Source organism: Lynx canadensis, chromosome E2 (genome assembly GCF_007474595.2).
Source record: "Lynx canadensis isolate LIC74 chromosome E2, mLynCan4.pri.v2, whole genome shotgun sequence".
Taxonomy (NCBI): Eukaryota; Metazoa; Chordata; class Mammalia; order Carnivora; family Felidae; genus Lynx; species Lynx canadensis.
In genome coordinates, this window is record NC_044317.1 from 46,421,948 (window position 1) to 46,446,153 (window position 24,206).

Here is a 24,206-nt window from a genome sequence, read left to right on the forward strand (position 1 = left end):
TGTATCTGTTGAGCCATACACGTTTGATCTTTGGTGTGCACAGATCTGCCTTTGCAAATTTGCCTGCTTGCTAAAATCTATTTGTGACCCTCACATCAATACCTGCACCATCTTCGTGGTCATTCGTGAACATGTGCGGAGTGGCAAAAAATTTGTGTCGGTGGCCCTCATGTTCCCGGCTGAGGCTGAACAGGGTGATGCTGCGCCTTCTTGTTTCAGCACTCGGCCTGTAAACAGGTGTCCTTTTCATGGTATATTTAGTGCCACATTTTCCACACGCTGGTGTTTTTTTTGTTGAGTTCGCTGTTTAAAGTGGCCCCCGAGTGTAGCGCTAACGTGCTGTCTAGTGCTCTCGAGGGCAAGAGGCTGTGGTGGGCCTTATGGAGAAAATAAGGGGGGGGGGTATGCTTCATTTAGGAGGAGTTAGAGTGCTGTTGGCCGTGAATTTAATGTTAATGCATCAACAATATATATTAAATCAGTGTCTTTAAACGGACACACATATGTGCCAAGATTATGTATTGATTGACGAAAACGTGACTCAGAGCAACTCCCTGTGTTTTCCCCGGGAGAGGTGAGTGGTTCAGGATTTGCTAACTCCGTGTTCATGGTGACTTTATAGAACCTAACTACTGCGAATAACAAGAACTGACTGTATGTATTATTGTATGCGCTTTTCTGTATGCCTGTTATAATTCACAATAAGAGAAGACAAAGTTTAAAATGTAAAATGCAAAAAAAAAAAAAAATCTCTCGGGTGGTTGGTGCGGAGAGTAAACTGAGCCAGTTAGGACACAGAGTGGGATGCTTGGAAGTGGATAGGATGGAAAGAAAACTTCGGGAAGGAAAAGCACAATCAGTCCTGATGGTTTTTTTTTTTTAATGTTTATTTTAATTTTGAGAGAGAGAGCACAAGCAAGGGAGGGGCAGAGAGAGAGGGAGACACAGAGTCCGAAGTAGGCTCCAGGCTCTGAGCTGTCAGCACAGAGTCAGACGCGGGGCTTGAACCCACGAACCATGGGATCATGACCTGAACCAAAGTTGGACGCCTAATTGACTGAGCCACCCAGGGGCCGCAGTCCTGATGCTAATAAGGACGTATTATGTTGGGAACTGAAGCAGAGAGGACAAAGACGGATGTGGGGAGCTGAGGAGGAGAGGAGGGTGATGGGAGTGAACGGGAACGTGGAGCTAATGTTGTTGGATCTGGGAACATAGTTGCTGGTTGTTGAAGTTAAATGAATTAGCAAATCCAAGAAGGGCAAGGAAGAGAGGGCCTGAGACTCCCTCCCATGGTGACCCGCCAGTTTTCCCCACCCTAGGGGATGCTCTCCCTGGTCCTGAACTGCATTGACCGCCTAAATGTCTACACCACGGCTGCCCACTTTGCCGAATTTGCAGGGGAGGAGGCAGCCGAGTCCTGGAAAGAGATTGTGAACCTGCTCTATGAACTCCTGGGTAAGGGGCCCGGTTCTGGCTTCCCCTAGAGCACCCCAGCTCCTCAGTGCCATGGGGTCTGACGCCTCTTTTCCACCCTCAGCCTCTCTGATCCGTGGCAATCGTACCAACTGTGCCCTCTTCTCCACCAACCTGGACTGGCTGGTCAGCAAGCTCGATCGGCTGGAGGCCTCCTCTGGTAGGAGAACCCAGGGGGAGGGGACAAGGGCTGGCACAGGGGAGGGCCGCAGCCACTCGCCTACCATTCTGCCACCTGCACAGGGATCCTGGAGGTGCTGTACTGTGTCCTGATCGAGAGTCCTGAGGTCCTGAATATCATCCAGGAGAACCACATCAAGTCCATCATCTCCCTCCTGGACAAGCACGGGAGGAACCACAAGGTTGGCCCCTCGCCCTGACCTCTCATCCCCTGAACTCTGAACCCTGACCTTTTCCCAGGGCCCCGGAATTCCCCACCTCCCTCACTCCCTTTCTCCTCCCCATCTTGTCTCTTACCTGGACTCCACTCCCACATGCTTCCATCTCAACACAAGGAAGGGTCTTAAGCTTACAGTTCTTAAATGGATTCTGGGCCACAGATGTGCTTCATTAGATCTCTGCAACATTTTTATTTTTTAATTTCTGATTTTGTAGTCTTCAGGTGGGCTGCATATACGCCCTCCAGCTCGCCACAGGTCCTACCTGTTTCTGAGAGAGACAGAGAGACAGAGTGTGAGTGCGGGCGGGGCAGAGAGAGAGAGGGAGACGCAGACACAGGATCGAAGCAGGCTCCAGGCTCCGAGCTGTCAACCCAGAGCCCGACGCGGGGCTCGAACTCACAGACTGCGAGATCATGACTTGAGCCGAAGTCGGACGCTCAACCGACTGAGCCACCCAGGCACCCCGCCCCACTGAACAATTTCTAACCACCTCACATATGTACATTATCCACCTGGCACCCGAAGACACATGTGTGCAGCCCCTGCTGATCTAAAATCTCCTCCTGACCCCCCTGCTCTCACTAACCAACCTTTTCCCTCCTCCCTCTGACTCCTCACCTCCTACTCCAGTCCCGCCTTCCTTAACACTGCTGACGTCTTACCCCAGATCCTGCGGCCCCCGGCCTGACCTTTCTCTTTGACCTTCCTCTGTGAGCCCTGACCTCACACTTCCACCACCTCCTTGCCCATCAAAATCTCCACCTCTTGTCCTGGCACATTATCCTTAACTTCTGACTTTCCACCCCGGATTCCCCCCCCCCCCCGGTGCTCTCACAACCTGACCTCTGACCTTGACCTCCAGGTGCTCGATGTGCTGTGTTCCCTCTGTGTGTGCAATGGCGTGGCCGTGCGCTCCAACCAAGATCTCATTACCGAGAACTTGCTCCCTGGCCGTGAGCTTCTGCTGCAGACAAGCCTCATCAACTATGTCACCAGGTCTGGCCCGTAACCCCTGACCCCAGCCTGACCTCACCCTGACCCCAGACCTCTTAACCCTTTCCCAGATCAGAGACTCCACACTCAGGTGGATGTCCCTTTCTCCGTCTCCCACCCCAAGACTTAACACCTGGTCCTCACAGATGTCCTCTCTTGCCCCAGCTCACCCCCGGCCCCCCCTCCTCTTGTCCTCTCTCCCTCTTCCATTTCTGCCTCTGTCCGTTCCTCTCTCTTTGTCTGTTTTTTTCTGCATTTGCTCTTTTTGCTATCTGTCTCCCTCTGTATCTGTCTCTATTTCTCCTCCATTTCGTTTTCTCTGTCTCTCACCCATCTCTCTCTGTTTTTTGAGGTCTCTGTCTCTGCTTTCTCTCTCTCTGTCTCCATGTCTCTGCCTTCTGTTTTCCCTGTGTGTATCTCTCCTTCTCTTCTCCCTCCCCCCCCCCACCCCTGCAACAACCTGGCTTTGCTCCCCACCTCTCCCTCACCCCCTCTCCTGTCCCATCTTCCCTGCAGCATCCGCCCCAACATCTTCGTGGGCCGAGCAGAGGGCTCCACACAGTACGGCAAATGGTACTTTGAGGTGATGGTGGACGAGGTGGCTCCGTTCCTGACAGCTCAGGCCACCCACCTGCGGGTGGGCTGGGCCCTCACTGAGGGCTACAGCCCTTACCCCGGTGGCGGCGAGGGCTGGGGCGGCAACGGGGTCGGTGATGACCTCTATTCCTACGGATTTGATGGGCTGCACCTCTGGACAGGTACCTGACCCTTCCGGGGGCCCTCATCCCCGATCATTGGCCCCAGAGCCTCTCAGACTCTCACCATACACCTTAGGCTTCTTGGGATCTTGATCCCCACAAGAGGCCAAATTTTGACCTCTGATTCCTAATTTTCCAAGACCCCAACCCTAACGCTTCCAGAATCTTGCCCCTAACCTGCTTCCTCATAGTCTCCAGAACTCTGGCCCCAGGAGATGTACGATCTCTGACCCAAGAGATCCTTGAAAACTGCCCAGATCATTATGACTTCTGACCTTTGACTTCCAGCCCCCAAGGGCTCCAGAATTCTAACTCCAGGGTGACTGTAATCGCTGACTCCACAGCTCTCAAGACCCTAACCTCAGGGGAACCTTGACCTTCTCCCTTATCTCAGAGATCCAGGACCCTCCATGGGAACACTTGACCTTAGGGTTTCCAGGATCCAGATCCCATGAGATTCTCTAATATCTGCCTCTTGCCTCTTGAGACCATTAGACTCTGACCAGTGAGGTCTTGAGACCCCTGACTTTTGACTCTTCCCTGTGACCCTGGTGCAGGACACGTGGCACGCCCAGTGACTTCCCCAGGGCAGCACCTCCTGGCCCCTGAGGATGTTGTCAGCTGCTGCCTGGACCTCAGCGTGCCATCCATCTCCTTCCGAATCAATGGCTGTCCTGTGCAGGGCGTCTTTGAGGCCTTCAACCTGGATGGACTCTTCTTCCCTGTTGTCAGTTTCTCGGCTGGTGTCAAGTGAGGACTTGCCTTTGCCCCTTGCCAGGCCCCAGACCTGGGACTGTCCCAAGACACCTTCCCTAGTTACAACATGGCCTACCATAAGGCCAGGAGCCTACCCTCACTGGGCAGCCTACCCTCAGGACTGACTGGTCAGATCCCTACAAGAAGGTCCCAGTGATCTCTACATGGTCCCAAACACTTTAGTGTCCTCCCATTGATCCAGACCCTCCCAAAGACCTCAGCTTCTTCCCAACCCCATATCCTTCCAGCGACTTTCACGTGTCCTCCAAATTGCACAATGACCTTCTAATAACTCTTCCAGTTAATTCCCAAATGATGTTAGACTCTCCCAATGACTCTATGTCGTTCCAGTGACATCCAAATGACTCCAGAATCTGACAGCTCTCTTCCAATGACCCAGACCCTCCCAATGACCCCCCAAATTATCTTGGATTCTCCCAATGATTCCATGCTTTTAACCCCTTTTCAGTGATCCCAGCATCTCCCAGTGATCTTCTAATTACTCCATGATCCCCCAGTGACCATAATTCCTCAATATCCCCAGTTATTTCAAAGGTCTCTCAGTAACTCAGTCTTTTCCCAATGATCCCAAGCTCTGTAAAGAGCTTCCCAGTGTCCATTCAGTGGTGATTAGGGTTATCTCATAGTTACACCAGATTTTCCGTGATTTCCGGATGACCTTCTTGGTCTCCCAGAAACCTTCCAGTATCCCCAAACATTCTATTGAGCCAAGGTCTCTTCCAGTGGATCTTTCTATGACCTTGCATTAACTCTCAATGAACCCACACTTTCCTTTTTTTTTTTTAATGTTTATTTATTTTTGAGAGAGAGAGAGAGCACAAGTGGGGAGGGGCAGAGAGAGAGAGAGAGAGAGAGAGAGAGGGAGACAGAGTCCAAAGCAGGCTCCAGGCTCTGAGCTGTCAGCACAGAGCCTGACGCAGGGCTCGAACTCACAAGCCGTGAGATCATGACCCAAGCTGAAGTTGGATGTTCAACCGACTGAGCCACCCAGGTGCCCCCTCCTTTTTTGATTTTCCACTGATTCTCGTTGACCTCAGACATTCTCTTTGACCTTAAATGACCTCCATGACTCCATGGCTGCCCAGTGATCTTTCCCAGAACTTTCCACAGATCCCAGGATTGCTCCCTTACCCCCACTGAGCACAGATTCTCCTTGTAATCTGCCTCACCAGTGACCCCACTCTCCCACTCAGGGTACGGTTCCTTCTTGGTGGCCGCCATGGCGAATTCAAGTTCCTCCCTCCACCTGGCTATGCCCCATGCCATGAAGCTGTGCTCCCTCGAGAGCGACTTCATCTGGAGCCCATCAAGGAGTATCGGCGGGAGGGGCCTCGAGGGCCCCACCTGGTGGGACCCAGCCGCTGCCTCTCACACACTGACTTTGTGCCCTGCCCTGTGGACACTGTCCAGGTACTGCCTGCCCTGCAAGGATTTCCTGGTGAGACAAACTCCCTTAGGAGTCAGGGAGGTGGGGAGCTGATTTGGAAGCTGGGAATCTTGTTGTTTAACAACAGATTGGGAAGCTGAGGCAGAGTGGAGGAAAAGAACTCTCGGAAGACAGAATCCCACTTTCTGGGGGTCCTCACTACAGCCCCCTAAAGAAAGGACAATTATTAAAGTTTTTGGGGTTTTTTTTTTTTTTTTTGAGAGAGAGCATGAGAGCATGTGCACACACACCAGGGAGGGTCAGAGAGAGTCCTGAGCAGGCTCTGTGCCCACAGCACAGAGCCCCATGTGGGGTTCGATCTCACAAACCGTGAGAACCATGACCTGAGCTGAAATCAAGAGTTGGATGCTCACCTGCCTGAGCCAACCAGACGCCCCAAGAAAAGACTATTATTGCCCCTGATTTATAGATGAGGAAAGTGAGACCCAGAGGAGTTAAGCAACCTATATAAGCCACACAGCTGATTTGAACCCATGTGCGGATTCCAAAGTTTGAGATCTTTTCCACTAGTCTGTTGGCATCCCTTCCATCTGGGCCTTCCCACTCCTCCTGTCCCAACTTGAACTCCCCACCCCCCCAAACATGTCCCTATCAGAAGCCACATAAGTTGTGTTCAAGAGCCTGACCACGAGGGTCTGATTTTCTGTGTGTTACCGTACGTATGTGGCTTTACTTCTCTGTGCCTCAGTTTCCTCATCTGTGAGGAAAGGGGGATAACAACAGAACCTACCTTGTCTCACAGTTGTGGAGGTCAGATGAATTAATATCTGTGAAGTGCTCAGCACGGTCCTGAGTAAATAGGAAGGACTCAATACAGTTAGTGTTATCAGTAGCAATAGCGATATCATTTCATGGTGAACTAGCCATCCCCTGTAGCCAGGACAGAGCCTGGGCCCCCTTCTGGATGTCCCCCTCCTGCTCCCCCAGCTTCTCAGCCTCATGGGCTGTCCACTTGGCCTCCTGGACATCCCTCCCACCCCCTCTGCTTCCCCCCATGGTCTGCCCTGGTCCGAACCATCATTATCTCTTGTCTGTAGAACACTAACAACATAAATATTTATTATGCACCCACTGTGTGCCAGGCACTTACATAAACTACGTAAGATTGAGTAGTTATCTGGATTATATCACTGAATCCTTATGAGGTAAGTATTGTTCTGATCCTCATCGTACAAAGAAAGAAAGAGACTCGCCCGTTCATTCAGCAACCACTTTCCAAGCATCTCCTCTGAGCCTGGCTGTGGGATGGGCTGGGGAAATGGTGGAAACTGAGGCAGCCCCAGGCCCTGTCCTCATGGAACAACCAGTCCAAAGGGGGAGAGAGTCCCAATTCCTAGATAATTCCTTAATTCCATGATTCGAAGTCCTTACTCAGCTGGGTGTCAACCCTGGAGTCCGGTGATGGTGATGAGGAGCAGGGCTCAGAATAGCAGGGAAAATCTGGGGGAACCGTCCAGGGCTCATACGTGTCCTTGGGGAGAGGGGTCATGGTGCAGCCTGGAAGGAACACAGGGATCTCATGAACGTTCCCTACCCCCAGATTGTCCTGCCTCCCCATCTGGAACGCATTCGGGAGAAGCTGGCAGAGAACATCCATGAACTCTGGGCGCTGACTCGCATCGAGCAGGGCTGGACCTATGGCCCGGTGAGGGGCCGCCTGCAGCCTGAGGGACTCAGGCTAGACTTGCCGTTGGGGGAGTGAGCAGGGAGGGGCCGGTGGTTGGGGGAAGGGACTTTAGGGCACCAGGGCGTCCTTGGGGTTCTTGTGGCAGAACTAAGGGCAGGAGGTCAGGGGCCACAGTCTGGGAGTGTTGGGGGGAGGGAAGGGTCCCTGAAAGTTGACACTGACGTTTCTCCAGGTTCGGGATGACAATAAGAGGCTGCACCCGTGTCTTGTGGATTTCCACAGCCTACCAGAGCCCGAGAGGAATTACAACCTGCAGATGTCGGGGGAGACGCTCAAGTGAGTGGGGGGCAGGGAGCAGGGGCCTGGGACCGACTGCTGGTGAGGAGGAGGGCAAGGAGAGACAGGGATTGTGAAGCAGAGACAGACAGCTAGAGAGACTAGAGAGCTAGTCAGTAAGAGAGAGAGAGAGACGTGGAATCAGGGAAAGAAGTAAGTGGACAGGAAAAGATGGGCACCGTCAAAGAGACACAGAGACAAAGAAGCAACGCCAGACAGGAGTCAGAGAGACAGAGACTGAGACAGAGGGATGGGGACAGACACCCAGAAAGTCAGAGCAAGAGATGTGAGAAACCGACAAGGGCGGGGGAGGACGAAGCCGGGCTGGGGGAGGGGAGGCCAGGGGCAGGAAGGCTGTGTGAGGTGACCCTGCCCTCCCACCCCGCCCCAGGACTCTGCTGGCACTGGGCTGCCATGTGGGCATGGCAGATGAGAAGGCGGAGGACAACCTCAAGAAGACCAAACTCCCCAAGACGTGAGTGCCGGTGGCCCGGGTCCCTCTGGGGAACAGAGCTTGGGGGGGGGGCTGGGGATGACGTGATAAGGGCTGGGCAGTTGAGGGGTCTTGTATGAGGCTGAGGTCAGAGACGAAGCGTCACAGGCTAGGGTGAAGGTCATAGGACAAGGTGTCAGGGCCTGGAGTCAGTGGTGAGTGTCCTGAGGAGGTGTCAGGATTATGGAGGCAGGAGTCCCAGAGGGACAGTGGGTGTGAGTCAGGACCCAAGGTCAAGGTCTGCCATGGAATCAGGGAAAATGAGAGAACAGAGGTAATTTCTCCAAGTCAGAGTCAAGGAGTCAATAGAAAGAGGTGAGAAGCTGTTGGAGTCATAAGTGAGGGACCCTAAAATTATAGGTGAGAGGTCCTTGGGGATAGAGGTCAGCGTTCAGAGGTCAAGGACTCCAAAGCCAGGAATTTGAAGTGATAGAGTTCTGAGGTCAGCGGTAAGAAACCTCAAAGTTAGAAGTGAGAGGTCAGAGTTCCAGGTTGAAGAGGAGGCTGCCAAAATCACAATGCAGGGGTCAGAGAGGCCAGAGGTCAGTGACATGAAGGCCCTTGCTAGGCTCACAGGATCCTGGGTAAAGAAGCCAAGTATCTCAAAGCTTATTCAACAGAGTCGTAGAAACCTGATGTCAGAGATCAAAGGTCAGCAGTTCCAAAACTCAGAGCTCGGGATCATGGAATCCTGGAGCAAGGGTCAGAAGTCAGAGATCCCACTGAGCAGAGCCCAGGGGTGGAGGTGAGGGTCTCGTCTCACCAAGCCCTGCCACACCCACAGGTACATGATGAGCAATGGGTACAAGCCGGCGCCACTAGACCTGAGCCACGTGCGGCTGACACCGGCGCAGATGACGCTGGTGGACCGGCTGGCAGAGAATGGGCACAACGTGTGGGCACGAGACCGTGTGGCCCAGGGCTGGAGCTACAGCGCTGTGCAGGACATCCCAGCGCGCCGAAACCCTCGCCTCGTGCCCTATCGGCTGCTGGACGAGGCCACCAAGCGCAGCAACCGGGACAGCCTCTGCCAGGCCGTGCGCACCCTGCTGGGCTATGGCTACAACATTGAGCCGCCTGACCAGGAGCCCAGTGAGTGCAGACCTCAGGTCCCTGACCCTGACTCCTACCGTGATGCGGACCTCGTCCCTTGACCCTTGATTTCTGACCTGACTCCGCCCCTGAATGGGCTACATCTACCACATTGAGCCTTTCTGCACTCCATAACCGTGACCCTTACTCTGACCCCGACCCTGAACCCAGTCTTGACCACTGACCTTCATCATACACAAGCCCTGCCTGGGCTATGGCTATAACACTGAGCTGCCAGGTCAGGAGCCCAGTGAGCACTATCCCTAATCCCTGACTCCAATTCCTGACCCCCAGCACTGACTCCTAACCTCTAACCTGTGGACCATAGCTTCAACATGACCCAGCTTCAACATGACCCAGCTTCAACATGACCCAGCTTCAACATGACCCAGCCAAGAGCTCAGAGAGCTTCTAACCCCTACCCTTACCCTGACCCCTGACCTATCCCAATCCCAACCTCAACCACCCATCCTGGCTGTGGTCCCCAACTCCAATTTCTCTCCCCTCCTAGAGCCTGACTCTGACACTCTCTCCCTGATCTGGCTCTAGATGCCTAAATCTAAACATCGACCCTAATCTTGACCCTTAACCCCAGACCATGACAGTGACAGACCCGACTTCCTGTCTCTGTCAGCATCTCTTCTCTCAGGGCTCTGACTGCTAAGGAGAGGGGGTGGGGGAGGAGTCTCACTGAGTAGGTCCTTTCCACCTCTGGCTAGTCTGAGATTCACCAGTTCTTCTCCTATAACGCCAAGAAATCGTCCCTCTTCCCCCAGCCCCCCGAGGCCCTTACCTTCTCTGGTGTCTCCCACCAACCTCTCAGTGCCTTGGGATCCACTCCCCACCCAGTCTCTGACTCTGCTTGGCCCCTGACTCTGTAGGTCAGGTGGAGAGCCAGTCTCGTTGGGACCGGGTGCGCATCTTCCGGGCAGAGAAATCCTACACGGTGCAGAGCGGCCGCTGGTACTTTGAGTTCGAGGCGGTCACCACCGGTGAGATGCGAGTGGGCTGGGCGAGGCCTGAGCTGCGGCCTGACGTGGAGCTGGGAGCTGACGAGCTGGCCTATGTCTTCAATGGGCACCGCGTGGGTACTCCCTGGGCTCCCTTCTGCCAGGCCCTGTGGTCCCTCCGCACAGCTCATACACTCCAGCCCTGCCTCTGTCTGTGCCCCACTGTCCACTCATCCCTGCATCTGCCTTACCACTCGTCCATCTGTTCATCCATCCCTCGCTGTCCATGCACATATCTATCCATCATCCATCTTTCCATCCAACCATCCGTCTATTCATCCATCCACCTATCCACAAATCCGACTATCCACCCATCTACTCATCTGCCCAAATAATCACTTACCCATCCACACTTCCATCCATTTATTCATTTTTTTTTGTTAGTTTAGCCGTTCACTTATTTAAGCAATTTGTGATTTCACTTATCGATCAAATCATTTGATGCATGCATCCATCCACTCATCCATTTATCCACCTGTCCACCTATCCATCCATCTACCCACCCACTCATCCATCTATCTGTCTATAATTTCTTCCTTCCTTGTATCAACCAATGTAGAGTAAGCTTCCATTCCATTCTTCCATCTGGCCGTGCACCCTACTTCCCATCCATCCATCTCGTTATCCATTTACCTATTCTGGGGGCATATAGGTATATGTGAGTCTGTAGAGGGGACATTGGTAGGTTCACTTTTCCCTTCCATCCCTCTAACTTACCACGGCCCTGAACCCCCGACTACCACTTTGGTGGTCTGCATAACCCTAGCACCAGCCATGGAAAGAGTAGAGAACGCAGGCAGAAGGGATGGGATACAGAGATCAGTGGGAAGGGAAAGCATGAAAACCTATCCTTTACATTCCAAAGATCATGGATGCAAATATGGGAAAAGATGGGAACCCTGTGGGGGTGACCCCTTGTCTGTCCCACATGTCTTGAACCCAGTGCCTTGCATGTGTATCTTTACATGTCTCTCCTTGCTTCTGCATGTCTCCATTTCTCGGTGTCTCTCTCACCCCACATCTTCCTCTCACCTCCTCACAGGGCCAGCGCTGGCACTTGGGCAGTGAACCGTTTGGGCGTCCCTGGCAGTCAGGCGATGTCGTGGGCTGCATGATCGACCTCACAGAGAACACCATTATCTTCACCCTCAATGGCGAGGTCCTCATGTCCGATTCAGGCTCTGAAACGGCCTTCCGGGAAATTGAGGTTGGGGATGGTAAGGGCTGGCCTCGTGGCCCCTTTCTGGTTTTCTTTCATCTGACCCTACACTGCATCCCTAGTCTCCCCCTTTCCATCCTTTCCTTCCACAGTACCTCCTCCCCTCCTGCTCCCACCCTGCCCACCTATCCTCACCCCTGCCCATCCATCCCCTCCCACCAGGCTTCCTGCCTGTCTGCAGCTTGGGACCTGGTCAGGTGGGTCACCTGAACCTGGGCCAGGATGTGAGCTCCCTGCGGTTCTTTGCCATCTGTGGCCTCCAGGAAGGCTTTGAGCCATTCGCCATCAACATGCAGCGCCCGGTCACCACCTGGTTCAGCAAAAGCCTTCCCCAATTTGAGGCTGTACCCCTTGAGCACCCCCACTATGAGGTGAGGACTGACTCCACTCAATACCCTCTGATCTGCCTCCAAACCTCATTCTTCCCACAATTCTCTTCCCCAAGTGTCTCCTTTTCTTCCATGTTAGCCCACAAACCACGTAGAAGGGCATGTTGGGACAGTTGAGCTCCCAGGGCTACCTTGTCAGCAAACTACAACCTGTCTGAGCTCCAGGGACCTTGCCTATAAAATAGGGGGAGGGAAAAAAGAAGAGCTGGATTAACCCCCCCCCCCCTTCTGAATCATTTAAATACATTGGAGACATCATGCCTCTTTTTTTTTTTTTTTTTTTTTGTAATGTAAACTCTATGCCCAGCGTGGGGCTTGAACTCAGGACCCTAAGCTCAAGAGTTGCCCACTCTACCAACAGAGCCAGCCAGTCGCCCCCATGATGGTTCTTTGTCCCTAAACATTTCAATATGCATTTCTTCAGAACAGGCTATGCTCTTACAGAACTACAGTTACAGAAGTCAGGTCATGAAAATCAGAAAATTTAACACCAATACGTACTACTACTTAACTCATAATCTGTATTCAAATTTTAGTAATTGTGGTGATTAAAAAAATTTTTTTTTGGTACAGAATCAAATCCAGGATTACATGTTGCATTGAGTTGTTATGTCTCTTTATTCTTTTAATAATTATTTTTTAAAATTTTTTTGAGGGGGGGAGAGAGAAAGCATGAACATGAGCAGGGGAAGGGCAGAGTGAGAGGGAGAGAGAGAATCTTAAGCAGGCTCCATGCTGGGCATGGAGCCAGATGCAGGACCCGATTTCATGACCAATTGTGAGATCATGACCTGAGCTAAAATCAAGAGTTGGATGCTCAACCAACTGAGCTACCCACGCTCTCCTCTTTATTCTTCAATGTAGAACGTTCCTGAGTCTGTCTTTGTCTTTCATGACATTAACATTTTTGGAGAGTACACACCAGTTATTTTGCAGAATAGCTCTCATTTTGGTTTGCTGAATGTCGCCACATGATGAGGTACAAGTTACACCTATTTGGCAGAAATACCAAGACACCGTGTCCTGCCTGATGGAGAATATCAGGAGGCACATAATGTCATTATGTCTTATTACCCATTACATTAATTTTGACTGTTTGATTTAGGTGGAGTCTCTCAGATTTCTCCACCATAAATTACTTTTTTTCTCTTTGTAATTAATCAGTAATTTGTGGGGAGGCATTTTGCAACTAGGTGAGAATGGATGGGTTTAAAGCAGGGGAATGTCCAGTTTGGATGTGACTTTTGGAAAGGTCTCCATTGAGAATGGATTGTAGGGGACAATAGCAGAGGCAGAAAGACCAGAGCCAGAGGAGGGAGAGGCTGGTGGAACAGATGTGGACCTCCTAATTCCTGCTACTGCCAGATGTGTTCTCAACCCAAAGAACAGAATGCTAGACAGCCATGAGAATGAATAGACTAACCTACACACAACCATCTGGGTGAATCTCACAGACATAATCCCCAGAGAAAGAGGCCAGGCACAGGGTGCCTGGGTGGCTCAGTCAGTTAAGCGTCAGGACACTTGATTTAGGCTCAGGTCATGATCTCATGGTTCGAGTGACTGGGCCCTGCATCTGAGCTGACAGGGCAGAGCCTGCTTGGGATTCTCTCTCTCTCCTTCTCTCTCTGCCTGCATCCCCCTCCCCCATCTCAGCAATAAATAAATAAACATTTTTAAAAATTTAAAAAGGAAAGGAGCCAGACACAAAACACATCTTGTGGGATCCCATTCGTAGAAAGTTCAAGAACAGGCAGAGCTAATTTATGGTGTGCTAAATCAGGAGGATGTTACCGTGAAAGAATACCTCCAAAGTTTAGTTAGTTTGCACACAAATCACAGGAGGGAGATGGTCAGTAGACTCTTGCTCAAGAGCAAAACAGGGTCTATAAGAGATGGGAGAGAGTAGAGAAAAAGACCCTGCAGACATTCTGAGAACAGCAAATCTTGGCCACAGTTTCTGGGTAAGATTTGTTGGCTGGCAGAAAGGGAGCACAGAGGTCTTGGTATTTGGTCTTTGAAGAGAGACATCAAAGAGTGGGAACGACTCCAGTTGTTTATGGAGTCTCCAGAAAACCTTGGAGAGCCTGTCTTTGGAACGTAGAGGCCAGGCACCTGCTCTCTGTCAGCTCCTGCCTCTTGTTTAAGCCAGGCTGGTACATTTCTCTCATCAGAATCCCTCACTGCCTTTGAGAGAGCGGTGTCTAAGTGGGCACCAAGAGGGCTCCTGAGGGACTTGGTCAATTTTGTTTCTCCATCTGGGTGCTGGGCACACAGGTGGGGCCACTCTATAGCCTCGTCATGTTGTGCATTATGACACGCCCCCTTTCCTTAATGTTGTGTCTCCATATACAGAAGGTTTAGCAAAAGTTCATCTGGGGAGCCTTTACAAAACTCTGCCCCTTCTGGCCTGCTCTCCCTGAGACTCTCCCCAAGAGACCAGGAGGGCAGGGCCTTTGTCCTGTTCACTGATGTGTTCCTGGCACTTGGAACAGTGCCTGGCACACAGTAGGCTCTCAGTAAGTATTTGTGGAATGGATGGATGGGTGGATGACTTAGTCTGGAGTGAGACGCACAGGTAGGTCCTGGAAACTCCCCAAGTGATTCCAGTGGATTCCAGTGTCTGACCAGGGCTGCCACTGTACGGGTGCCTAGACAGAGGTTGGCAGAGGGCTGAACGCACCCCGCAGCCAAGCTGTGTGTCCCACAGGGAGCGCACCCACCCAGAGGAGCGAGTCTGGCTGATTCTCACACGGGTGCTCTAAGGCCTAGCGGTGGCTCTGTGAGTACCAGGTTTTGGACCCATGGCCTAGCCTGCCTGCCTGGCTCAGTCTTCCTGCTTCCCTTCAGGTGGCCCGCGTGGATGGCACTGTGGATACACCGCCCTGCCTGCGCCTGAGCCACCGCACCTGGGGCTCCCAGAACAGTCTCGTGGAGATGCTCTTTCTCCGGCTCAGCCTTCCGGTCCAGTTCCACCAGCACTTCCGCTGCACGGCTGGGGCCACGCCCCTGGCGCCCCCAGGCCTGCAGCCCCCCGCCGAGGATGAGGTCAGAGCGGCAGAACCCGACCCGGACTATGAAAACCTGCGCCGCTCAGCGGGGCGCTGGGGCGAGGCCGAGGGGGCCAAAGAAGGAACTGCCAAGGAGGGGGCACCCGGGGGCAACGCCCAGGCTGGGGCAGAGGCCCCGCCCGCCAGGGTGGAGAACGAGAAGGATGCTACCACAGAGAAGAACAAGAAGAGAGGGTGAGTCAAGGGTGGGGCCAGGGTGGGGTTTGGGACCCCCAATTAGGTAACCTCAATAACTTGAGGAACCCCAATGTATCCCAGAGTGGCCCCATATATGTTAAGAGGAGTCAGAACACTGAGGGAGACTATCATGCCTCAAGTGAACCCCGTTATTTTCCTGGGATGCCCTCATTTCCTTGAGAATGTAAAATCAGAGTACCCCACTATATCTATGGAGAACTCCACTATCCTTGGGGGTACCTAGTGGGCCTCAAAGCATTTCACCCAATGGACTTCATTATCCGTGGACACTATAGTGGACAGACACTAAAATATCATGGGAGAGTTGATGGTACCCCAGGGTATCCCAGTGAACACCACTGGTCTTCTAGATTGGGGTCACTGCTCTGTCTCAAATGTGCCCCCAAAAAGCTAACTTCAAAGGAGACTCTCAAAAGGCGTTAAGCCTGATTTGAAGCAAATGTGTTTTCCTCTACTAGGCAGTGGTTTTCAATGGGATGTAGTTCTGTGTCTCTCGGCGGGTGTTTGGACGTGATGGACGATGCTGGTCATCACGGTTCGTTGAGGTGGTGGTACTGCTCCAGGAATCCTACATGCCTTCAGTGTATAAGACAGTACCACACAATGAAGAATTGTCCTTTCCCAAATGCCTTCAGCCCCCATATGAGAAATGCGGACTTGGGGAACCACTGTATGCCCCACAGGGAACCTCCACGTTCCCAGAGGCACTTTTAAATTTGGGTGACTGGGTATCAGCAAGCACAGAGCACAGCATCTCCAGAATGGATTATGCTGACACAGTTGGGAGTTTTATCCTTCAAGAGGCGAGGTCTTGGGCATCAGAAATGGGATGTATTTAGGATGGACGGGGGGGGCCATGAATGTTGTGGTGAAGAGGCCTGGGGGGACTGGGCTTGAAAGCTGGCTCTCACGGTAGCCTTTCCTCATCACCAGGTTCTTATTCAAGGCCAAGAAGGCCGCCATGATGACCCAACCACCAGCCACTCCCACTCTGCCTCGACTCCCTCGAGAGGTGGTGCCTGCCGACAACCGTGATGACCCCGAGATCATCCTCAATACCACCACGGTGTGAACCTGGGGCCCTTAACTCCGAGACCCCTCAGATTTCCAAATTTCATGCTGCCATCTCTAGTAATTTCCCTTCCTGGGGACACCCTGATATATACTGAAGTCCACAAAATAGAGCACACACTGAGTTAATCCCTTGAACCCCTGAATCCGTATAGCTAGGGGTCTAAAAATTGCAGGGAACACCATGAAGCTATAAGGCACACTGATAAAACTCCCAGGGATCCCAGAATCCAGAGTATATAGCAATGTAGACTTGGGACCTCAATATTTGGGGTCACCCATATAAACTCGATACCCCCAAATTTAATAGCTACTCTAGTCTATTCCTGGGAAGCAAAATTGACAATTATCTCAATAAAGTTTAGGGATTTCCCAAATCTGGAATGTTTTCTGAGACAGGTAGCTTCGTGGTTAGGATTATGGGCTACCTGGGTGCCAAGTGGGTAAGTCACCTCAACTGCTCTCTATGCCTTCTCCTTTATGGAAGCTTTATGGTTCTCCCATCAGTAAAATGAGGGTAAAAGTTGTACCCACTTGATGGTGATTATAAAAGTTAAGTAAATTAACTTGTGAACTGTTTGTTAACTATTATTTATCAGTAACTTTGCAATTTGGAGAGGGACCCAAATTTGGGGTATCACAAATAGTCCCAGAGGATTCCCGAGTCTAAAAATATATCAGTAGACACAGAAACAGGGGGGTCTCAAATCCAGTAATTTATTGTTGAACTCCCAGAGGACACTGCAAATCCAGAGAGGCCAACTTAGAGTCCCAGGGAAGCCCTGTGTCACCCGCCTTCCAGACTGACCATTGATCCCCCTTTGCCTCTCTAGTACTATTACTCCGTGAGGGTCTTCGCTGGCCAGGAGCCCAGCTGTGTGTGGGTGGGCTGGGTCACCCCCGACTACCATCAACACGACATGAACTTCGACCTCAGCAAGGTCCGGGCAGTGACGGTGACCATGGGGGACGAACAAGGCAACGTCCACAGCAGGTGCCCAAGAGGGGTGGGGACAGTGGGAAGTGAGAGGTCAGTGCTGGGCACCTGGCTCGGCAGCTTCCCTCCCCCTCTTCTTCTCCTCTTCTCTTCCTGTTGACTTTCCAACAATGGCTCCTGCTCTTGGTTTTTTCTCCTCTTCTTTTTCCATTTGTTCTTTTCCATTTTCTCTTCCTTCTTCATCTCACCCTCCCCTTTCTACATTTCCTCCTTTCTCTGTTCTCTCTTCCTGCTCTCCTTCCCTCTCTTCCTCCCAGAACCCCCAGCCAACTTCTAAGAACCTTCATTCTGAGGGGCTCGGGGTTTCGACATCAGGTCTGCAGGTGGTGGGGGTTTAGGTATGGAGCTCTGAGGTCATGGTGTCCTGGGAGTTTGGGGAAGGAAGTGTCCAGAGTCCATGCACTGACCACTCCTGTTTCCTCCAGCCTCAAGTGCAGCAACTGCTACATGGTGTGGGGCGGGGACTTCGTGAGCTCGGGGCAGCAGGGCCGGATCAGCCACACGGACCTTGTCATTGGCTGCCTCGTGGACTTGGCCACTGGCCTGATGACATTTACTGCCAATGGCAAAGAAAGCAACACCTTTTTCCAGGTGAGCCCGGCCCTCAGCAGCTTAGCAACAGTGTTCTCATGTCCCACTACACTGGGATGGCCCTTCCAGACCCCCTCTGAGGACAGATCCCAGAGAGACAGGACAAAAACAGCTCCTAGTCTGCCCTCAGGACAGGCCAGACCTGGGTAGTTCCGGGGGGACCACCTAGTTAACCTTGCATTGAACTGACACCCAGAACGGAGGAGATAGCCTTGACCCTGGAGAGTGGTCCATAGTCCCTCTTAGGCCAGGTGACATCAATTGCCAACCTTTCACCAATCAAGGAACACCCTAGGATGAATCCTAAGGTAGCCTTTTCCTTTTCAACATTTTATGATGAAAGATCTCAAACTTACAACAAAATTAAAGGAATCGTACTTTGAACACCCACATACCAAGAATCTACCACCTACACTGGCTTTATGACATATTTATCCACCTATCCACCCATTAATCCATCTAACTTGGATTCTGTAAAACTTTATTTTATTTTTATCCTTTAAACTTTACTTATTTTGAGAGATCGAGCAAGCAGGGGAGGGGCAGAGAGAGAATCCCAAGCAGGTTCCATGATGTCAGCCCAGAGCCCGATGCAGGGTTCAATCTCACAAACCGTGTGAGATCATGACCCCAGCCGAAATCAAGAATCGGACGCTTAACCGACTGAGCCACACAGGCGCCCCTAAAACTTTATTTCAAACGGAGAATTTTCAAAAACATGCAAAAATAGAATAGCGTACTGAACCTCCATGTCCCCACTAGCCAGCTTCAACGAGTACGCACTCACAGCCAATCTCGTGTCGTCTTTAGCCTCCACACCCCCCTCACTGCCATACACTCTGGATGGTTTTGAAGGAGTCCCCAGATATCTTTTCATCTCTTTTCAGTATGTATCTCTAAAAAAATAAGGATTCTTTTAAAAAGCATGACCACAATACCACTTGGATCTAAAAAACAAACACGAACAAATCCAATAATTCCTAATTAATTAACCAAATATCCAGTCCATGTTCCCATTTCCCCGGTTGTCTCAAAACTGTCTTTTTCCCATTTGTTCATTTGAACTGGAATCCAAATAAGATCTTCTATTTTAATTGGTTGCTAGACCCTTCGAGTCTCCTATGTAGATTTCCCTTCCAGCTCTCTCTCTCTTCGAAATGTGTTTGCTGAAGAAACCAGGCTGTCTGTCCTGTAAAGCTTTGCTTCCCAAAGTATGGTCCCTGGACCGGCAGGGTCTGCCTCACCTGGGGGCTCATTAGAGATGCAGACTCTCAGGGCACCTTGGGTGGCTCAGTCGGTTAAGCGGCTGGCCCTTGGTTTCAGCTCAGGTCATGATCTCACGGTTTCGTGAGTTCAAGCCCCGCATTGGGCTCTGCACTGGCGATGCGAGCCTGCTTGGGATTCTCTCTCTCTCTCTCTCTCTCTCTCTCTCTCTGCCCCTCCCCCCTCAAAATAAATAATAAAACTTAAAAATTTTTTTTAAAAATGCAGAATCTCAGGCTTCCCCCCAGACCTGCCCAATGAGAATGCCAAACTTAATCCTGGGAGATTCGTGTGTCTACCGCCATCGGGAGTGCCGGCCTAGCTTCTCAGTCCGCATCTGGCTGTCGCATCCCCCTGGCGTTGTTTTAACATTTTCCTCTGTGCCCTGTATTTCCTGGGAACTAGGAGACGGGTCCAGAGGTGCGGTTAGATTCAGGTTGGGCAAGACGGCTTCACAGACGATGGTGTTTGTGGTGATGAGGGCTCGGGGAGGGGGGGGTTCCGCTGCGGAGATCAGAGGGGCTGGAGGGAAAGCGCAGTCAGAAGAACTTTCTGGGTTTTGAAGAATGAGTCTTGGGAGAGAAGTGGGAATGGTGGCGGGCATGATATGCACAGTGATCCCAGGGGAGCTGGAGGTTGGCCTGGCCGGATCAGAGGGGGGACAGCCCGTGAGCAGCCTCGGGGTCATTGGGGCACTTTCAGTGCCTGAGTTTGGATCCGTAGACACCAGCAGGATCAAGCTGGGGCAATCGACCCCAGGGTTCAGAATCCACACTGAACATCACCTCCAGGTCACCCGCTTCCTCATCCTGCCCTCTTCTGTCTTGCCAGGTGGAGCCCAACACGAAGCTGTTCCCTGCCGTCTTTGTCCTGCCCACCCACCAGAATGTCATCCAGTTTGAGCTGGGGAAGCAGAAGGTGAGGGTGCGGTGATGGGGCAGGCTGAGGCAGTAGGTGCGGGAGGTCAGGCTGGCAGGGTGGCTGAAAAGTGGGGCAATCCGGGAGGTCTCCCTGGAAGCAGAGTGGCAGGACAGAGAGGGCTGGGAATTGTGACCGGTGCCCACCTCCGTGCCTCCAGAACATCATGCCGCTGTCAGCCGCCATGTTTCTGAGTGAGCGCAAGAACCCGGCCCCGCAGTGCCCGCCTCGGCTCGAGGTGCAGATGCTGATGCCTGTCTCGTGGAGTCGGATGCCCAACCACTTCCTGCAGGTGGAGACGCGGCGAGCCGGCGAGCGGCTGGGCTGGGCCGTGCAGTGCCAGGAGCCACTGACCATGATGGCGTTGCACATCCCTGAGGAGAACCGGTCAGGGCCGGCCCAGACCCGCAGGGGTGGGACGGGTGTTGCAAGCCCTCTGGGGTCCAGATCCCCCTCGGGGCACCCCTCCACCCGTACCCCAGGACTCCAGACAACACCCCAGGAGGCCCCAGACCTACCTCAGGGAACCCTGACTCAGCGCGGGCATCCCCAGATAAGACTCCAGGGGACTCCAGACCCACCTCAGAGGGCTTTAGGCCCATATTAGTGGACCAACGACTCACCTCCAGGGACCCCAGACCTACCCCACAGGGCTCTAAGCCTATGTCAGGGAGCCCAGATCCACACTGAGGAGCCACACAACACTCCAGGAGCCTCAAGTGCACCTCGGAGGGTCACGGACGTTACTCAGAGGGGCCTGCATGTGCCCCCGGTTGTCCTGGGAGACACGCCCATGGAGACTTCGGATGTGTCCCGTGGGGATCTCAAACCCAGTCCAGGGGACCCAGACACACCCGGGGTAGAGATGTATTCACATGTATGGCAGGAATGCTCTTAGTTACTCTGAACACACAGTCCAGCCCCAGACTCACTCCAGGAGGCTGTAACGTGTGTTATCTTTCTTTTATTCATTCATTCAACAAACGGCTCTGAGCTTTTCCTACGTGGCCAGCAGCATTCTGGGCTGGAGACACCAAGCTCTTGTGAACAGACACTCCAGCAATGCTCACGTATAACTCTGGGGCTCAGACTTGCCCAAGGGGACCCAGGCCCACCTCCGGGAGTCCCAGATTCATTCACTCACTCGCTCGCTCACTCACTCACTCTATCTATCCATCATCCACCCATCTATCTATCTACCTATCTGTCTAACAAGCATTTATTGAACACTCACTATGTGCTAAGTCCTGTTTAGGTTCTGGGAATGCAGCAGAAAACAAAAACAAAAACAAACAAAACCCCAAAAGGCAGACAGGTCCTGCCCGGGTGGGGTTTACATTCTCGTTGCACTCAAACATCGCCAAGTTACTCAGCCCTGCCAGAGGGAGGTTCAGTTTCCATTTGGGAATCCCAGACGTATCTTAGGGTCACCAGATCTCCTCCGGAGATTCTCAGATACTGAGTACCAGACCATCCCAGGGATCCCAGATATATCCCAAGGAGCACCCCAGACCACTTAGGGACTTCTAGAACCACGGAAAGACCCGGCTCCACACGCCTCACAGAACCCTGACCCAGCGGGCCCCCGGGAACCCCTGCTGGGGTGGCCGCCACTCTCACCGGTACCCCTCTCTGCCTCTCTGTGCCCCTGCCTCCCACCTCCTCTGCTGGCTCTGGCCCGTCTCCGCCGCAGATGCATGGACATCCTGGAGCTGTCGGAGCGCCTGCACCTGCAGCGGTTCCACTCCCACACCCTCCGCCTCTACCGCGCCGTGTGCGCCCTGGGCAACAACCGCGTGGCGCATGCTCTGTGCAGCCATGTGGACCAGGCGCAGCTGTTACACGCCCTGGAGGACGCGCACCTGCCGGGCCCGCTGCGGGCGGGCTTCTACGACCTGCTCATCAGCATCCATCTGGAAAGTGCCTGCCGCAGCCGCCGCTCCATGCTCTCTGAGTACATCGTGCCCCTCACGGAGGAGACCCGCGCCATCACTCTCTTCCCGCCCGGAAAGAGTGCCGAAAACGGCCCCCGCCGCCACCGCCTGCCTGGCGTTGGCGTCACCACCTCGCTGCGGCCTCCACACCATTTTTCACCGCCCTGTTTCGTGGCTGCCCTGCCGGCTGCCGGGGCGGCAGAAGCCCCGGCCCGCCTCAGCCCCAGCATCCCTCTCGAGGCCCTGCGGGATAAAGCACTGAGAATGCTGGGGGAGGCCGTGCGCGATGGTGGGCAGCACGCACGTGACCCTGTCGGGGGCTCTGTGGAGTTCCAGTTTGTGCCCGTGCTCAAGCTTGTGTCCACCCTGCTGGTAATGGTTTCCTCCTGCTTCCTTCTGTCCCGTTCTTCTTCCACATTCCAAACAATCCATCCATCCGTACGTCAACCTCCCTCTCATTTGTGCCTCCAACCGCCCGTTCATCTCTCCATCCTTTGTTCACTTTTCCTCCCATCCGTTCATCTGTCATCTGTTAATCTGCTTATCGTTGTTTTCCCCCTTCTTTCCATTCGTCCATCCAACCAACCATCATTCATCCATCAATCCGTTCATCCTCCACCTACCTTTCCATCCACCCAGTTATTCAGTCAAACTCCCATCTTCCCATCCACAAGACCATCCACTTATTCTTCTATTTTCTGCCCACGTGTCCATCCATTCATGTACCATCCATCCAGTTTTCAATCTAGGTATCCATTCATCCTTCCATTTACTCATGCATCAGTACACCGACTGTTCCATCTGTTCATTTATCCACCTACCCACTTATTTATTAATCTGTCTTTCCTTTCATGCATCCAGCTATCATCCGCTTTCCCCCTGTGCATCCATCCATCCACCCATCTACAGATTCATCCATTCCTTCATCTTCCACCTACCTGTCTGTTCACCGATGCATCTCTCAATCCATATGTATGTGCACCCATCCACCTACACACAAATCCGCCCAACCGTCTACACCCATTCGTCCACCTCCCATTCGCCCGTTCTTCATCCTCTATTTCATGGGCCCTTTCATTCACATACCCATCTGATGACTCATGAATATATACATCCATCCAAATCTTCGTGCCCAAACTATCCACCCATCCATCATCCAAGCATCCCATTTCATCCCATCCCCTGGCTATTTACCCATGTATCTGTTTACCCATCCACTCATTTACATACTCATGCACCTGTCACATCATCCATCCACCTACCCACCCATCCATACACCACATATCCTGTCATCTATCCGCCCATCTCTTCCTCCACCTTTACTTTCATCTTTCCATCCATATCTGCCCATCAATTTCTCTCCCCTTCAGACCTCTGATATTCCATCTGTTAAGTCAGCCACCCAGTCCCCCCTCCCCCACTTACCCATCTCTCTTCTCCCCACTGTTTTTCCCTCTCATCTACCTTCTCTCCCTCCATCTGTTAGCATTTTCATTATGTTTACTGAGTGCTAGCATATGCTAGGAGCTATGAAGGCATCCATCAGGGTAGGGTATGGTCTGTTTCAGAGTCACATATGCTCAAGTTTAGGAGAAAGAACATTTGCTAGTGAAGGGAGAGGCACTCGTGTTTGGCTATGTGGTCTGGTTGGCTATGTGCTTAGGTGGGACACAGGGTGTGGATCTGGGGGGATCTTAAGGAGGCTGGAGAGCAGGGCAGGGGGTGACATTTCTCTGTGTTGGAGGAATCACATGTAGCCCATGCAGGAATGAATTTGGCATATTCAGGAGAAGTAGGTCGGGGAGTGAGGCTGGGACTTAATTTGAGGTCTTGTGGGCCACAGTGAAGGATCCAGGCTTTGTCCTATAGGTGATGGGCATCTTTGATGATGAGGATGTGAAACAGATCTTGAAGATGATTGAGCCTGAAGTATTCACTGAAGAAGAAGAGGAAGAGGAAGAGGAGGAAGAGGAAGAAGAAGATGAAGAGGAGAAGGAGGAGGATGAGGAGGAAGAGGCACAGGAGAAGGAAGATGAGGAAAAAGACGAAGGGGAGACAGCCGAAGGGGAAAAAGAAGAAGGCCTGGAGGAAGGGCTGCTCCAGATGAAGTTGCCAGAGTCTGTGAAGTTACAGGTAGGCTGGTTC

At 52.4% G+C, this 24,206-nt stretch overlaps 1 protein-coding gene across 1 annotated transcript in view; it reads left to right on the top strand.

The window, feature by feature from the left end:
- Positions 1 to 24,206, top strand: part of RYR1 (ryanodine receptor 1) — a 116,818-nt gene that overhangs the window by 16,149 nt on the left and 76,463 nt on the right. Inside the window, 22 exon segments of the mRNA XM_030297700.1 lie at positions 1,323 to 1,458; positions 1,541 to 1,636; positions 1,720 to 1,838; positions 2,740 to 2,873; positions 3,387 to 3,628; positions 4,186 to 4,378; positions 5,599 to 5,815; positions 7,393 to 7,497; positions 7,712 to 7,815; positions 8,207 to 8,290; positions 9,093 to 9,400; positions 10,282 to 10,484; positions 11,453 to 11,627; positions 11,792 to 12,000; positions 14,869 to 15,263; positions 16,221 to 16,353; positions 17,192 to 17,352; positions 17,781 to 17,946; positions 20,041 to 20,127; positions 20,288 to 20,514; positions 21,821 to 22,433; positions 23,931 to 24,194. Coding sequence (XP_030153560.1) covers positions 1,323 to 1,458; positions 1,541 to 1,636; positions 1,720 to 1,838; positions 2,740 to 2,873; positions 3,387 to 3,628; positions 4,186 to 4,378; positions 5,599 to 5,815; positions 7,393 to 7,497; positions 7,712 to 7,815; positions 8,207 to 8,290; positions 9,093 to 9,400; positions 10,282 to 10,484; positions 11,453 to 11,627; positions 11,792 to 12,000; positions 14,869 to 15,263; positions 16,221 to 16,353; positions 17,192 to 17,352; positions 17,781 to 17,946; positions 20,041 to 20,127; positions 20,288 to 20,514; positions 21,821 to 22,433; positions 23,931 to 24,194 — 4,371 coding nt within the window.